Source organism: Nannospalax galili, unplaced genomic scaffold, assembly GCF_000622305.1.
Source record: "Nannospalax galili isolate Female #2095 unplaced genomic scaffold, S.galili_v1.0 scaffold955, whole genome shotgun sequence".
Classification (NCBI taxonomy): domain Eukaryota; kingdom Metazoa; phylum Chordata; class Mammalia; order Rodentia; family Spalacidae; genus Nannospalax; species Nannospalax galili.
In genome coordinates this window covers 352,496-370,297 of record NW_008336901.1, presented here as the reverse complement: position 1 = coordinate 370,297, position 17,802 = coordinate 352,496, and the positions used below count along the sequence as shown (strand labels likewise).

General features: G+C 40.5%; 1 protein-coding gene across 3 annotated transcripts in view; it reads left to right on the top strand.

Moving 5' to 3' along the window:
* Cfhr5 (complement factor H related 5) overlaps positions 1 to 1,318 on the top strand; it is a 40,503-nt gene extending 39,185 nt beyond the window's left edge. For all 3 annotated transcript variants that reach the window (XM_029562798.1, XM_029562799.1, XM_029562797.1), the window contains one exon: positions 446 to 1,318. In XM_029562798.1, the coding sequence (XP_029418658.1) occupies positions 446 to 642 (197 nt within the window). In that variant the 3' untranslated portion in view covers positions 643 to 1,318. The remainder of the gene's footprint in view (positions 1 to 445) is intronic.
* The last annotated feature ends 16,484 nt before the right edge of the window (positions 1,319 to 17,802 follow it).

The window sequence follows — 17,802 nt, the reverse complement described above, 5'->3', positions numbered from 1 at the left end:
ATACTTTTATAATTCATTTTCTGTGCACTGTATCAGCTAGAAAAAATAACAAGCTGTGTGTATAGAAACCACTGATGTAAAAGAATTTGGAGTTAGGAAAGGAATAGATAATGCTAATCCCAGTAACACATTTTCATTTGACTCTATTTAAGGCATGGACTTTAGGCAGGTGAAAGGAAGCAATTAAGAGGACAGACTCAGAAGTCACTGTAGGGTCACGTGACACTGGGAAGTCCTCTCTGACAGTCCATGGAAATAGTGTGTGCTCTTTAGAGATGATGCACACAAAGAGCTAAAAATAGGACCTGAGATAGCTCGATAAATATGAATTATTACTAGTCATCATTTTATGTAATCCCAAAATATTCTTACATGCCATGTCATTTTTCTACAAAAGGCAAAGGTATATTCTTATTTATTCAGGTTTTTTTTTTATTTCTTTCAGATGCATGTGTAATATTGGAAGAAGTAATGGAAAAAAATAACATACAATTAAAATGGACAAACAACAAAAAACTTTATGTGAAAACAGGGGACACTGTTGAATTTGAATGCAAATTAAAATACAAAGCAAAGACACCATTACACTCATTTCGAACAACCTGTAATGAAGGGGAATTTCAATATCCTGTGTGTGAGTGAAGCAAGCAGAGTTTCCTGGAATATACTCTCAGAAGTAACCTCATGAATGATCAGCATCTCATTCTATAGCCAATACTGTAATTGTATTTTATTCTATCAACTAGTGCTTAAGTTTTTTAGAACTCTGATTTTCACAGTCTCAAAAATGTATAAACTGAGAGAACAATGCTTCACTTGTTTGAGTGTGGGTCTCTTAGTCATAAACTTACACAGAAAGATAATATATGCCCTTAATTAATCTAATTCTACCTAAGCTCTTCTAATTGTTTTAAATATGTGAGGTAATTCTATAGGTTTTTTTATCAACTTCTTTCCAGAGAAAATGGAAATGTTATACTAATTGATATTTATGTTAATATTGCTTGCATACAATATTAACATAATATAATAGCATATCATATAATTGTGCTTATAGCAAGCATTAATAAACATCTGTAAGTTCTCTAATATGACTCTAGTGTCAAATAGTGAACCTCCCTTAAAGGACAAAATACAGCATCTTCCAAAAATGAATAGAAGGTAGAAATCTAAACAAGTCCCAGTATAGAAGTTCTAATCTAGTCAAAGGGACTGTGTACATAGAATAAGGTGAGGGTTCCTAGTTTATGAAAACTGTCTACATAAAATAAGTACATAAAATAGTGTTTTATAAATAAATACAATGTTTCTTTATTAATTTTCCTGTATTTTATAATGTTCACTTTAAACAGCTATTTTATACATATATAATCAGAATAATTACAAAAAGTGACTAAACATCACAGCAATAGAAAACGAGTGTTAAGGCTCTGTTGGTCATGTGTTGGCTTCATGCAAGCCATTGATCATTTTTGAATTTCATTTTCATTTTCTTTTTGAGAATGTACAAAAAAATTTTAAGAATTCTTTCTTAATTACTTTTCTGTTGCTTTGATAAAACATCATGATGAAACCATTTTATAAAAGGAAGAATTTATTTGGCTTATGGTTCCAGAGGGATAAGAGTCTCTCTTGATAGGGAGGCATAGTGGCAGAGGCAGCCAGGGCAAGAAGCAAAACATCACACCCTCAAGCAAGAGCAGAAAGCAGAGAGAGAAACTGGAAGTGGGGTAAGGTTGTGAACTCTAAAAACTCACCCTCACTGACAGTGACATGCTTCATCCAGCATGACCACACCTCCTTAACTTCCACAAATAAAACCACCAATTGGGGCCAAGTATTCGAATACTTGGAACTTATTGGAGACATTTCTCATTCAAACCACCACATTCCACACCCTGGCCCCCATATTCTAATGACAATATCATAATACAAAGTGTTTTAGTTCAATCTCAAAAGTCCTTATATTCTTACACTGTCTTAACACTGTTCAAACATCCAACATCCAAAATATCTTTTAAGACTCAAAGTACTCTCTTAACTGTATGTCCCTCTAAATTTTCTCCTTCCTGCTCTCTGTTTGACCCACCCTCACTCTCTTCAGGGTGTCTTGTTCTGGGTGCTATTAGACAAACCATATAGCACACCTTTATCTGAATTTTTCATAGTTTATGTATTTGGTGGAAGGGAAAGACTTACAAGGAAATGAACACCCGACACCTGGCACCCAGCTCTGCGTGGCTTGGCCCGCTGTTCCAGATCATTTCTGCACCCACCCACAGTCTCCATGAGCTTTCACCCATGCATCATGAGCCCACCATCTCACCCCAGGTCAGTAAATGCCCCCTCTCACGTCCATGCAGGTGAGACACCAGGGCCATCTTTTTCACTTGCTATGCTTCTGTCCAAGATGACATCAAAAGCCCTTCCCTCCACAGCTAACTCTCCACAGTCAATCCTCTGCAGCAGGTCCCACCTCTCAGAGGAACCAGGCCTTTTGGGAACACACTCCACCCTTTCCCTCTACTTTTACAATCTTTCCACCAATTTTCCACTAAGGTCCCTGAGCCTTAAAGGGGGTGATAGATGCGGGGCGATTTCTCTTGTACCATGGTGAGATAGTGACTTCTTGGGCCTCCCCATTATTCATCTGTAAGCCATGGCCATTGATCTATCTCAGTGGTGTTTCTTCCACTATAAAGACAAATGGAAGGAAGTAGACAATCTAAACAAACATGAATGTAAATACGAATACCTAGAGGATATCCCAGTAGGTGTACTATATTCATTAAACAGTATACTTATAATGGCTTCCCCATTAGGGCCTGTAACCTTTCTCAACACAGGGGTTTGACCTGGCTGACAGCACCAGATGTGTGTTCCACCCCGAGGAGTGGGCCTTATCCAATTAGAAATTTGTCAGTTGTACGTATGTTGGTCAAGCCATTAGGGAACTTTCAGGCATTGCTTAGCATGTCCATAGTGTGCAGCACGTGGGGTCCATTGTTGAGTAGACTCATAGGAGATCCTTTCTTCCCCAACCATCTGCATAGCACCTTCTGGCACTATGAACATCATCCATCCAGTGGCATGGAGTTTTTTGGCTAAGTCTCAGCTCCAGCTCTTCTTCTCCTCCCACGCTCACATCATGCAATGTCTTCAGCAACATGGGCTTACTGACCTTTCTAGTGTACAACTGACATTAGTGGCAATAGCCTTGGTGAATTTGAAGACCTCTAGGATCTCTCTCTGACCAACAGCTCATAGGGGGGCAACCCACCCCTGGTACTGTAGATTTTCTTAACAGTTGTATGGTTTGGGAGCCTTTGTTTTTGTCTTACCAAACCATAAAACTCCTAAGAATATTACAGCTATAGCTGGCTTTTGCTTCTTCAGGTATCTTTCAAATCGGTTTCACATCTGTCAAAGGACAGTTAACATTATCTATTAAATCAATCACAGACAAGGTCAAACACAGCATGGAAAGGTTTTATCCATTTGTATTAACTTTTTTCTCCATAGATCCTTGTTAGGTACCATAGCATGGGTATGAGGCATTAATTTGGTTAGTTCTTTACTATCTTTAGTTATCCCTTTGGAGTCATTTCACACTTGGGGGATTTTACATGGAGTCTCTTTGTTTTCTTTTATTCTTGATACACTTACGGGTGTTGCTCCAGTTGCCTGACCCTGCATTGGGCTAAGGAGTGGGGGTTTCTCCTGTTCCTGCTGCACCTCTTGGTTCCCTGAGTCAGGCAGGCCCTGGGTCTGCCTCCTGACTGTAGCCATATCTGTCATCTCTCCATTGACCACAACCTGGTTGCTGGGAGATGCCTTGGTGGGAAAAAATGCCCCCACTCCTAGTGTAGCCTTTATCAAAAGAGAAATGCACATTATTTAATCTTTGGGTATTCTTAACCACCCCTGGGACAGTTTTTATTCTTTGAATGCCTTTTGTAAACTGTTGTTCTGGTTTTAAAGCCTTCCAGAAACTCTTTAGTGCTAAATTTGGTATTCTGTCAATTTTTTTTCTCTGGGAATTTGGGCTCAACAAAAGTCTTGCCACATTTGTCTTTGAGTAACCCAAACAGACCATTTTTTCTCCCTGGTCTCATTTCTATCTCTTATAGTGTGGTCTGTTATTCTACAGACACATTTTACATGCTGGATAGAATCATTTACATCTGCTAAAGCTTCTCTCATTTCACAAAGATCCTGTCCCATTAAAGGGCTTAGCAAAACCACTAAAGCTCCATACAATTTTTGAGGTCCCAGTTGAATTAACCTTTCCTTTATATCTCTGGTAAACACAGTCTTATCTGGCCCAGTGAACTGGATATCATATGTTGCTTTTCTCATACCTAGTTCTCTCAGTAATGCCTTTCCCTCCTTCACAGTCCTCCAGCCTTTGTAAACTATCAGAATTTCACTTGGTAATGACCATGTATCCCCAATGCCTTCCATCAGCCATCCCATTAAGGACTTCTCCCCTGCATTGGCCTAGGTTGAACAGCCTATATCTGCAAGGACAGATGGGTGATTATATAACTCAGCTGTGAAGCTTCTGAAGGACTTAGACTGATGTCATTTGCTCCCATGTCCCACACTCTCACAAGCCATGCAGCTAGGCACTCTTTGATTGCTTGCTGGTAAGTTTTTCCTAGTTTTAACAGTTCCAGTGTGGAATATTTCCTAGTTACAGCACTGTTAGCGTTTTTTTCCTTTTGTATCAATGGTTGAATCTGAGGGACAGCTTTAGCTACTTTTATTTTTAGATCATCTCCTTTTTTCTATTATCTGTCCTTTCCGCTGAGTCCTTACACCTTACACCTGTCGCATTTTTTTTTCCTCTCTCTCAAGCTCTGTACCTGGGTCTTCCAGTACTTCACTAGCCTTTTCAGCTTTCCCTGCCTTGGGGCACATCTTTTATTATGCAAAATGGCCCCACCTCCTCTCTGGGTTTTCAGCTAGTGTCCACAGTCTGCAGCAGTTTTTCTAATGCTTCTATAACCTTTAACAAATCTTCATATATCCACAACTGGGCTATTTCCCAACATTAACAACACAGATGTGGCCCATGCTTCTGCATGGCTGGCCTCTTTTTAGTTATATATTTTATAATCCATTGTAAAATCCACACCAGCACTGCCATCAGCTCTCTAGCTTTTTCCAAACTTCTTCAGTTTGTCATTTTTAGCACCATCATCCTGCTGACTTGCGCCAATTTGTCCCATTAAATTTTCTCCTTCCTGCTGTTTGACCCACCCTCACTCTCTCAGGGTCTCTTGCTCTGGGCACTATTAGACAAACCATATAGCACATCTTTATCTGAATTTTTCATAGCTGCTATATTTGGTGGTGGGGAGGGACTTAAAAAGAAATGAACACCCGACACCTGGCACCCAGCTCTGCACGACTTGATCCGCTATTCCAAGTCACTTCCGTGCCCACCCACAGTCTCTGTTAGCTTTTGCCCATGCATTGTGAGACCACAGTCTAATCCCAGGTCAGTAAATTCCCCCTCTTGCATCCATGTAGGTGAGACGCCAGGGCCACCTTTTTCACACATGTGCTTCTGTCCAAGATGGTGTCAAAAGCCCCTCCCTCCAGAGCTAACTCTCCACAGTCAATTCTCTGCAGCAGGTCCCACCCCTCGAAGGAATCAGGCCCTTTGGGAACACACTGTATCATCCTATAATGTGAAAAACACATTACATATTTCCAATATATAATGACACAGACCACATATTTCCATTCCAAAAGGAAGGACTGGGGCATAGTTAAAAAAAAAAAAAAACAAGACTGGAACCCAGCAGGGCCAATATCAAGTCCTCAACTCCATGTCCTATATCTAGGATTTTAGTTTAATAGTTTAAAAGGACTTAGATAGTTCTGCCTCTCCAAATTTACTGCCTACAACATATATCTTCCCCTTGGACTGGTTCTACTTCCTGTATACAGCTCTCTTTGACAGATGTCTCATGGCTCTGACATCTTCAACATCTTGGGGTCTCCATGCCAATTAGACTTGGCCTTTACAACTTCACCCAAGGGCCTCACAGGGCCTCTTGGCCTATCAGAGTCTTTTTTCTTGCAGAGACATCCTTGCCTGGTCTAAGCAACTCTTTGAAACCTCAGAGGAAGAACCAATGAATCCCTCACTCTTGTTTGTGCTACTGTACCACATAGATGACACTGCCAAATCAGGATATAGTTTGAGATGGACCTTGGCCCCCTTGGATCACATTTGCAGCTGCTTTTGTATGTTGTAGTTTTCAAAGAAGATAAAATTCCTTAGGCCATTTACTTTCATAAGCTAGAAGCTTAGCTGGGTGAGGTCTTGCCCTGAGGACACCCTTCCCATTTCTCCATAGAACTGGAGGACTCTCCTTATGGAGATGATCTCCTTAACAATAGGAGTCTTTCTTCCAGGGGAGGCCTTGGCTGCCTTGGTTGCACGTAAAGTTTCCTAGTTCTCTGAAACAGAGCACTAAACTGTATATTTTATATTTCTTTCTGTTCATTTGCTTCTTCATAGTAGATCTATATGGGTAGTAGTTGAAGCAGAGACCACTGATTAAAATAGAATATACTTCCCAAGGATGAAAAGGACCAGAGCAGGGAGGGATCAATGGGCTTGCACCCAAAGGGTTGTGAACTTTTATTGCTTATTTCTATAATGCAAGTGATGTCCTACATTTGCATAGCAGTGGATTTTTCTTTACACACCCTGATCTACCATTGTTCTACCTGTTGATATTGGCCTTAGTGGGGGACTTTATAGTCTTCCTCTCTGCCAACTCATTTTTTTTCATATGCTAAACCACACCTTGAGCAACTTATTCTCTGCCATACTTTACTGCTTCAAGGTAGATGAGTAAGGCCCAAACCTATTTTTACCATTCTGTATTAACCAGGCTTGCTGAGTAATGTGATGGAATCAGGGGATGTCCAAAACCTCTGGGTTTTCATGTGGGTACATTAAGTAAGCAAAAAAAGATGTCTCCTCCACTCCATACATCCTCCATTTCTTGCGTCTTCCCTCGGGAGCATTATGAGAAACTCACTTTAGTTTCCTTGAACTCTGTGGTGATTTGAATGAGAATGTCCCACAGAGCCTCCAAGTGTTTGGAAACTTGCTCCCCAGGTTGTGGCGCTGTTTGGGGAGGATCATGGAAAGTTTAGGAGGGGTGGTCATACTAGAGGAAGCATGTCACAGGCACAAACATTAAGAGTATATTACATAGTTTTCCCACTTCTGGTGTACCTCTCTCTGCTTCCTGTGCCTGCCTAAAGATGTGAGGGTTTCGCTGCCTCCTTCAATCCCTGCCTCACTGTGATAGACACATCCTTCTGCAGCCATAAGCCCAGTAAACTCTTCCTCCTGTAAGTTGCTTTGATCATGGTGTTTTACCACAGCAACAGAAAAGTAACTAATATAGACTTCCTGCTTGGTGCATCCTTAAGAACATTTAAGAAACATCAATTATCAGTCATTTCTGTTAAATCCTATAAAACAAACTTTGAGCTCACAGCAACCAGACTTGCTATGGTCAAATCCTGGGCCTTGGTAGCCTTAGAGTATATAGGCAGCACAAAGGAAATAAGACATGTTTTTAAAGAAAGTATATAAATGAACAATGAGACATTTATAAAAAACAAATAAGATGGATTTGGCCACTCAGACTCAATATGCTGAGTAACGATACAATAGAAAAAGTAAAGAAAGGGAATTTATTTACTGTGGCCACAGTGGGAAAGAACAAATAAATGGGTCCAATGACCATCCTCCCATGTCCATCTTAAGGATCTTCACATGAGGTCTGAGTTTAAATGATGTGCAAGATGTATACAAAACTAAGGCTGCCCAGATCAAGGTGTGGCCTTGCCTATCATTAACCTATCATTGTCTTAGCTCCAGTCTCTCCTGCTTGATGGTCTGACAACTAGTCAGAACTGTGAAATCTCTCTCCTAGAGACAATGTTCCTTCTCTGGCTGGACCTAGAGTACAGCCTTCTTCTCCCAGAATGAAGTTCCTGGGGAAAGTCTAACCATTCAAAGTGAGCCACATGACTATCTTTCTCACAGTCAGAGGGGCAATGTAATTTTCTTCCAACTATCCCTATGACATCTTAAAATTTGCAGAAAGCCATGAGACTAAGATTAGATCATGTATAAATGTAGCCTCGAGACAGGTTAAAGGATTCTTTCCTTGGGAGAAGATACTTGAGTTTGAGTTCTTTATTGTCTCTGTTCAGTGTTACAGAGACAGTTTTTTTATTCAAGTCCTACCCAGGTACTTGGTAGGCATTCATCTTAAAGATCCTCATTTTAAAAGAGAAAGGAATATCACTCATTCCAGACCTTTTAGAGTTCTTTAATCTAGATCCATTAGTTTGATAGATGTTGGGTGAGGCCTTTCCTGTCTTTTCTTTGGAGATCAATGACAAACTAGGACTCCTGAATGCCTCTTAAACACATTGATTTCACAAGTAAAAAAAAAAATTCTAGGTTACTAGGCAAAGGGCAGTAAGCAAGTATCTCTCTTCAAAGTATTCCTCTTGTGCCAGAAATTCAGCATGAAATAATGGTTACAATAATGTTACCAGAGTCTTACTCTGGCTGTCCCTTATATCCCCTAGTCATTGTGATCTAAGTCAAATGAATTCAGATGAGACATAGCTTGGTTTAAAGAACAGGCAAATTTTATTACAAAAGAAGTGAGACCCCCCCCTTCAAGGGTAGACAATGGCTAAAGATGTTAGTGTGGTTGTTAGTGTGGTTGTCAAAGTCTTGGCCTGGCAACCCTAATAAGCTAGGATCAACACCCATCCTCAGTAAGCCAGGTTTCCTTGAAGGCTCTGACTTCTTTGAGAAGGATGCAAATGGCCCAACTATAATAGAGTAAACACATTGTTAAGATGGCTTCTCTCTTTTATCCCTGACTGGAAAGAGAGCTTGCCTTTTCCTCACTGGTCAAGACTCAACAACACAATCTAAACCTGAGTGGAGTGTGGGGCTTTAGAGTGCAGCCAAATCTAAAAGTCACAAAAGGAAGAAGGGGGTTTGTGGGTGAGAAAAAAATATATATTAGGTAAAGGGAACCAAAGTTTTCCCAAAATGGAGACAAGAAATGAATGCTATAATTTACAACTGACATGTTAAGAAACATATAACAGCAAGTAAATATTAATCCTATGACAAGAGCACTGAAGAGAAAGACAAGCATATGGCTTCAAAATTTACAATTGTGACAGCAAGGTCCTTCCTCCCATCATCAGATAGTGATCAGTTTCCAAAAATCAAGAACATACACAATGTACTCATTATCATAATGAATCACTCTGGCTAGCTTCCTCTTACTCCCCTCAGAATCCTGTTTCTATTTCAACCACATTGCCATTCTCATGCGCATACTCCCTGTCCTTTAATAGACTCTAATATTCACATCCATTCTTCATATTTCCCTTTAAATTAAATAGCTCGTATTTGAACAATGCCACTTCAGCCGCCCTCAAATTCCTGACCCTTCCTTCCTTTTGATAGAACAGTCTAACAAGTATCCAGGACTGACTGAGCTTACCTATCTGTCTTCTCTAATCATGCACAAAGTATGTAGCCACTTATCTTGGTGAAAATCAAAGAAAAAGGTAAATTGATTAGTATGTCTAAAATTGTAAGATAACTTTCCTCAGATGAAGACTCAGTCATACTAAATAATCCTACCTTATTTGCTTTTCTTTGTTTGTTTGTTTGTTATTATTCCCACCACTTGTTTGATTAAGGGACAAAAGCACTGAACACATCACATAAATATCTCATAATCATACATTAATGCCCAGGTCCTTTACTTTCCTTCAATGTGTTTGTGTAATTAAAAAAATAAGAATATACACATTGGTATATTCTTTGGTGAGAGTTGAGAGGTGCATTTATCCCATGTGTAAAGGTTGCATTTAAGATGTATCACTTAGGGTTAAGTGTCTCACAGAAACTTATTCTCTGCATTTGACCAGTTCTGAAACTCTGTAATATCTCCACCTGTTGCTAAAAGAAGCTTCTTTGATGAGAGGTGAAAGATACACTTGTCTGTAAATAAGAGGATACACATTTAGAATAAAGTAAAAATTGGTCTAGAGATTAGACAAAAGTAGATTTTTCCCTAGGATCTATGATCTTTCCAGCCATGTGTATTTTGCTGTGTTTACAGTACCACACATGAGTTCCCTTCCATAAATCAAGCCTTAATTCCAATTAGACCGATGTTGATTACTTCCAAGATAAAAGTGCCACTACTGCACCAATAGCAATAATTTGCTGAGCCAATCATTGTTTTTTATTAGGCTTTACAGCTGGATGCACCATTGACTGGTTTTCTCCCTTGGCAGCTTATATAGTATCCTCTGATGCCATGAGAGCTAGTCTTGAGGGAGGAGGCTTCCATGTCAGTTCCAGGTCAGTTCCAGCTTGACTGCTCCAGGTCCTGTGTCTGAAGTGTAGCCTGTCTTTATCAATAAGGTCTTACTTTTAAATTCTGGGTGGCAATCAGGGGACGTGGCAATAGCCTGTGTTATTTGGGGATTCTCTTGGACTGCCCTGACCAACATCTCAAAGGGAGGTTTCTCCTGCCTGGCAATGTGTTTTTTGTTATAGAGCCTTCAGCTACACACATGCACTCTTACACAATTGTATGTGTATTTTTCAGTAGGACTTTGAACTAATACATTTCCCTCTGGTTTTTCTATCATCTAAGCATTATTTCTCTCTCCTCGCAACCCTACTGTATAATGTTCTCTATTCCCTCCCCCGTTAAAGTACCCCCTTTCCTCCATTTCCCCCTTAATGACACCTGTCTCCTATTATATCCTTCTATTGAACTACAAGAGGCCTCAGACTGTTTATCTCTGAATAGGACACCTATATCAATCCTCTGCTTCCTAAGGCTCAGCAAGAAGAGGAGGTGGAAACATTGTATGAGCCAGAAGGGGTGGATGACCACAAGGAAACAGAGTTTTCCAGATGCTGTTCAGTTACTCATATGAACTCAGAGTAGTGACAACATCCTCAAGTCCTGTGCAAGCTCAAACCAGACAAAATCTCAGCATAGACCTGGTGAAGTGGGTAAGAAATCCCAACCTAATCTAAGGAACTCTTGGCAACTGATGGCTACTAACAGGAAAAAAAATAGTGTCTTATAGGGATGGGACTCTTGGTGGCCCCAGTGGATGGATCCACACTGAAGGACATTTGGGGATGCAAATTGGACTCTACTGGCCATATTATATACATAAGAGAGTACATTAAATTGGGTGGGGAGGCAGTGATGAGAGGTGAGGATGGGGATGGGATCCCCAACTCTCCTGTGGGTTCTGCAGAACCTAACTCTGGTCCTCATGGTTGCATGGCAAGCACTTTACCCACTGACCCATCTTTCCAATCCTTCTCCCTAGCTTTTAGATTTGGCCGCTTGATTATTTTCATTTATTCTTTGGTTTGGTTTGGTTTGGTTTGGTTTGGTTTGGTTTGGTTTGGTTTCGTTTCGTTTCGTTTCGTTTGGATGACACAGGGCCTCCCTGTAGACTTAGCTGGCCTGGAACTCACTATGTTGATTAGGCTGGCCTTGATCTCACAGAAATTTGCCTGCCTCTGTCTCAGGAGTGCTGAGATTAAAGGTGTGTGCTACCAGACCCACCTATTCTTATGTTTATATTAGTTAATATAAAGTAATATTTTTGTGCTGAATATTGTTTTAGCTATATCCCATAAATTATGAGTTGTAATGTTTTCATTAATGATATCTACAAATGCTGTTTTAGTTTTCAATAATATTTTTATTATTTGAAAATTTCATGCATTTATACAATGTATATTGATCGTATCCATCTACCACTACCTCCTTCAAACTACCACTAGTGCCCTCCAATGTATCTCCCTCCCAATTTTATTTCCTCTTTTTATTATTAATAACACTGAGTCTAATTAGTGCTGCCCATATGCACATCAGCATGTATGGGCAGCTGCGCTCTCTCTCTGGGCGCAGCCGTATGCTCACTCCCTGTGGGTCCGCAGACTTCCCGGCGGCTGCTTTGGGTCCACGCCTGGGCTCGGCGGCTTGGGTCCCGCGTCTCTGGGAGTGGTGGTAGCTGATGACTACCGCAATTTCTCTTGCTGCTGAGCTTTCCCTGCTACTGGAGCGTTTGTCCAGTCGAAATCCCATCCCTTAATACACCCATATGCCTTTCCTCAGGATAGTGGGGCTCCTGGCCACTGAACCCCACAGGGAAGAGGCACGAGGATGGCGAAGCTAGAGTATCTGTGGGTCGGTAACGGAAGGTGCTGCCCCCTGGAGGAATTGGGTCGCCGGTACACAAGACTCAAAGGCTCAAGGCTTAGTTTTAGTCTGTACAGCTTTATTAAATTCCCGGCTATTGAGAGAAGACTAATATTTTTATACCATGGGGGTTGTGGTAAAAGCCTTGGCTGTTAGATGCTTTTGCATGTGAAAAGTGGGCTTCTGCCAGACAGTTGTCTGCTAGGAATTTACAGGAAGGTATGATACCTTTTCAGAGTCAAAGGCCACGTTAATGTTTAGGGCATTCATGGCGGACTCCTCAAAAGGAGAGGCAGGAAAGATGCCGGGAAGCCCTTTGTTATGCAAAGGAGCCCGCAGCACATCCCGAGCTACATGAGCTGTCTGGTGTGAAGAAGCTTCGACTTTTGCACAACAAAGGTCTCCCAACAAGCATGTGGCTTTCCACTGAGGCATGAACAACCTACCAGTGGCCATGTCCCCAAAGAAGAGTATTGTTTCCTCCCTTAACAGCCATCAACTACCAATAGCTCCTCAGGATTGGGGCCTAAGAGAGCCCCACCCCATCCATCCTGGAATTTCAACTGACTTGATCTTGTTTGGGTCCCTGTGAGTGTTACCCTAGTCACCAGAGTTGATGTGTGCAAGAGCCATGTTATGTCCAGAAGTTTGCATTTTACAGCACTCGTCCCAGTCTACCAGTGCTTACATTCTTTCTGCCTCTTTTTCCTCTATATTTTCTGAGCCTTGGGTAGAAGGAGGCTGACACAGATGACTCATCTATGGCTGAGCACTTGGAATCGCATATTCTTAGCACTTTGATCAGTTATGAATATCCACCTTAACCACTGCCCGCTGCAAAAAGAAGCCCCTCTGACCAAAGATAAGAGCAGTGCAGACCTATGGTACAAACACAAATATTTAGAATGTAGTTTGACAACATGGCCATTTAGAAAAACAACAACAGTAGTTTCCCTTCTGGAATTTATGATCTCTCCAGTCATAGGCTTTGACCAAGTTTACAGTACCATGTGTAAAAATGTTCCTATGGAGCCTCATATCTGATCAGAAAGTGGTTGGCTGGCCCATAACCACCAAGCCACTGTGACTGGGCACAGTACACAATCAACAAAAAGAAGAAAAAGAATAAGGAGGAGAAAGAGGAGGACAAGGAGGAGAAAGAGCAAGAGGAGGAGGAGGAGGAGGAGGAGGAGGAGGAGGAGGAGGAGGAAGAGAACAAGAAGAAAAACAAAAAGAACACAAACATGAACAACAAACATAAGAAGACATGAAGTCTGGAAGGGTATGTGGGAAGGGGGCCCAGGAGAAGTTGGAGAAGAGAGCAACAGGTGTCTATGACCTAAATACATTGCATTCATGTATAAAATTACCAAAAAATGTTTTAAGTTTAAAAGAAATAAATCTGGCTGGGCATGGTGGTGCATGCATTTAATCCCAGCACTTGGGAGGCAGAGGCAGGTGGATCTCTGTGAGTTCAAGGCCAGCCTGGTCTACATAGTGAGTTCCAGGACAGCTGGGGCTACAGGGAAACCCTGTCTCAAAAAGACAGAAAGAGTAAGAAAGAGAAAGAAAGAAAGAAAGAAAGAAAGAAAGAAAGAAAGAAAGAAAGGGAAATCCACATATATTGACATGACGACAGTGAATTGTGTTTAAGGTGAAAATATGTCTTCAATTGTCATACATGGTGCGACATATAATATGTTTCCCATTTAAGTGTATAAATACATATCCAAATGTATATATTTATATTTTGGTGGAAACAAGCACATTCTTCATAGTGTCAACCTCTGGACGGAGAAAGATTATCTGGAATTTGGGAGTGAATAAGGGACTTGCATTCTTTGTCCTATTTACATTTGCATAATTAGAACTGTTTTGAAATGCCAAATGGTCTCATATTTGGTAAAGAGAAATAAATATATTAAAATTTTGGTCTAAAATTACCTAATCATAGAATAATTTAATTGAATCCAAGTAAATAAATGCATTAACTGAACTTTTATTTGAAAATATTACAGAAAGTTTATACGTTGTCTAATAATTTAGTCTTTCATTTATATTTGAGAAGAAACAGACTCGACAAACTGCTCAATTTAGTTAGACATTTTTTAAAGATATTTTATTTATATTATGTATATGTGTGTATCCCTAAGTGTATGTATATGTCTGTTCAGTGTCCACGGAGACCGGAGAACAGCATCGGATCCCCTGGAATTGGAGGTAAATGTGACTGTGAGCCACCTGATATGTTGGCTGAGAACCATACCTGGGTCCCTCTGCAAGAGCAGCAAGTGCTCCTAACTGTTGTTCCATCCTTCCAGCACCTTGTTTAGACATTTTTAAAGTTTCGTTTTCTTCATTTTTCATCGAAGTGACTGCTGTGCTGGTAGTTTTAGTTGTCAACTTGACACACCTGGGTTGAGGGAGCTTCAACTGGGGAATTGCTTCCATTGGACTGGCCTGTGGTCATGTTTGGAGGGCATTTTCCTGATTGTTGAGTGATGTGGGAGAATCCAGCCCACTGTGGATGGTGTCACCCCCGGGCAGCTGGGCCTGTGTTGTTTAAGAAGGCAGGCTGAGCAGGGGCCAGAAAAGCAAGCCAGTAGCAGCATCCCTCCATGGCCTGTGCTTCAGCTCCTGTCTCCAGGTTCTTGCCTTGAGTTAGTACCTTAATGCTCTCTTAATGAGGAATTGTGACCCAGGAGATGTAAGCCAAATAAATTCTTTCCTCGCCAAGTTGGTATTGGTCAGATTGTTTTGTCACAGCAATTGAAGGCAAACTAGAACACTTCTCAATTCAGGTTTAATGTCTACTGCTCTCCAGTGGGTTTTTACTCTTTTTATATACATTGCAAAAGTCTCTTCTTATATTCTATATTTTAGATGGAACATTTCGATTATATATGTCTTTTGCAAATATTTTCTCTCAGTTGGTGGCTTATTCTTTTTTTTAATTTTTATGAAGGCTTTATTGAGAATTTAATACATGCATATAAGATGTTTTGATCAAATCCATGCCCACTCCCTCCCCTCCAACATTCCCCCTCTGAATAGGTAAACCTAAAATCTTTTAAGGATTAGATACAAGCTCCCAGTTACTTTTGATATTTTTGGCCTTTGGAACAGAGTATATTGCTAACAGGCCCAAAAACATTTTGACTTTTAAGCAAGAAACTGGCTACATTTCTTTGGGGTCATTTTACCCTAACTGCCTAACAAATTCCTACCTCCTATTCTTATCATGCCATCCTCTGAAGGGGTTACCCAACTTGCCAATAGAGAATACGGACGCAGACCACTCTGGCTTCTTCCATGCTGAACAGGGATGCAGGGTGAGGCAATTGGAGAACCCCTTCAGTGGGTCTATAAAAGACTCCCAAATTGCATAACTCTTGTCTCGAAGGGTAGAAGAAAGTCCTTGAATCATAAACAGGAGATGGGAAGGAGAAGTAAAGGCAAGAGAAATTAGCATTACAAGTTCTAGACAAGGAACTAGAAAGAAGTCAGAACAGGGCAATTTTCAAATGTTCATATGAGAGTCCATCGGAGTTTCTTGACAAGGGCTTCCATAAACATCCCTCTATTTGGTTCTTCCTCATTTTTCTTTTGTCTTCTAAGGCTGGGCTAGTTGGCTATGAAGAGTGACTGGACAGTGACCCTGCTTGGCACTCCTTTAATGAATGAGCACAACCCTCAACAAGCCCAATGTGACTATGTTTAGCAATCAGGCTCAGCTGAAGTCATGACCCAGAATTTAAAAGGATTTGGTGCTAGGAGCCACATATGAGGGAGAACATATTTCGTTTGTTTTTCTGAGTCTGTGTTACTTCACTTAGTATAACAGTTTCTAGATCCATCCATTTGCCTGCAAATTTCATTATTTCATCTTGCTTTAGTGCTGAATAGAACTCCATGGTTTAATATACCACATTTTCATTAACCACTGGCCAGTTGAGGGACACTTAGTTTGCTTCCATCTCTTAGCTATTGTGAAAAGAGCAGCAACGAACATGATTGTACAAGTGTCTCTACAATAGGATGAGTCCTTTGGGTATATGCCAAGGAGTGATATAACCAGGTCATATGGTAGATTCATTTTTAGTTTTTTAAGAGTTCTCCACACTGTTTTCCATAGAGGCTGCACAAGTTTGCAATCCCAACAGCAGGGAATGAGCACTCCCCTTTCTCCACATCCTCACCAGCATTTGATATCATTTGTTCAGTCTAATTGGGATAAGGTGATGGTCCCGGCGTGGAGAGCTGCGCTATAGACTTACCCCAAGAGGTCTGAGGATAGTAGTCGATGTTGAACACTTTTAAAGATGTTTCTTAATCATCTTTATTTCTTCCTTTGAAAACTCTCTGTTTAGATCTTTAGTCCATCTTTTAATTGGGTCATTTGGTTTTTCAATTCTTTGTTTTTTGAGTTCTTTATATATTCTGGATGTTAAACCTCTGTCAGATGTGTCACTGGTGAAGTTTTTTCCCATTCTGTGGGTTTTCTCTTCACTTTTTTGATTGTTTCTTTTGCTGTCCAGAAGCTTTTTAGTTTAATGAGGTCCCACTCATTGATTGCTGACCTTAATTCCTGAGCAACTTCTGCCTGGTTAAAAAATCCTTTCCTACACCTATATCCTGTAAGTTATTGCCAGTATTTTCATCTAATAGTTTCAGGGTTTCTAGTTTCACACTGAGGTCTTTGATCCATTTAGAGCTGACTCTTGTGCAAAGCAAAAGGATCTAGTTTCATTCTTCTACAGGCGGAGATCCAGTTTTGCCAGCACCATTTGTTGAAGATGCTGTCTTTCCTCCATTGTGTGTTCTAGGCACCTTTGTCAAATATCGGGTGACTGATTTTGTGTGTACTCAGGTTTGGATCTTCAATGATGTTCCATTGATCTATGTGTCTGTTTTGCGCCAGTACCATGCTGTTTTTATAACTATGGCTCTGTAGTGTATTTTGAGATCTGGTAGAGTAATCCCCCCAGTGTTGCTCTTTGTGCTCAGGGTTGCTTTGGTTATCTGGGGTCTTTTGTGCCTCCATGTGAATTTAAGAATGCATTTTTCTAATTCTGTGTAGTATGTCACAGGGATTTTGATTGCTATTGCATTGAATCTATATATTGCTTTTAGTAGGATGGTCATTTTAACAATATTACTTTTTCCAATCCATGAACATGGGAGGTCCTTCCATCTCCTAGTGTCTTCCTCAATCTCTTTCATTAATGATTTAAAATTTTCATTGTAGAGATCTTTGGTGTCTTTCATCAGGTTTATTCCAAAATATTTTAATTTTTTTGCGATGGGAGCATTTCCCTGTATTCTTTCTCCAATTGCTTGTTATTGGTATATAGAAAGGCTACTGATTTTTGTAGAATGATTTTATAACCTGCCACCACATTGAAAGTGTTGATCAGTTCTAGGAGTTTTCTAGTGGAACTTTGGGGTTTCTTAGGTATAATCATCTGCA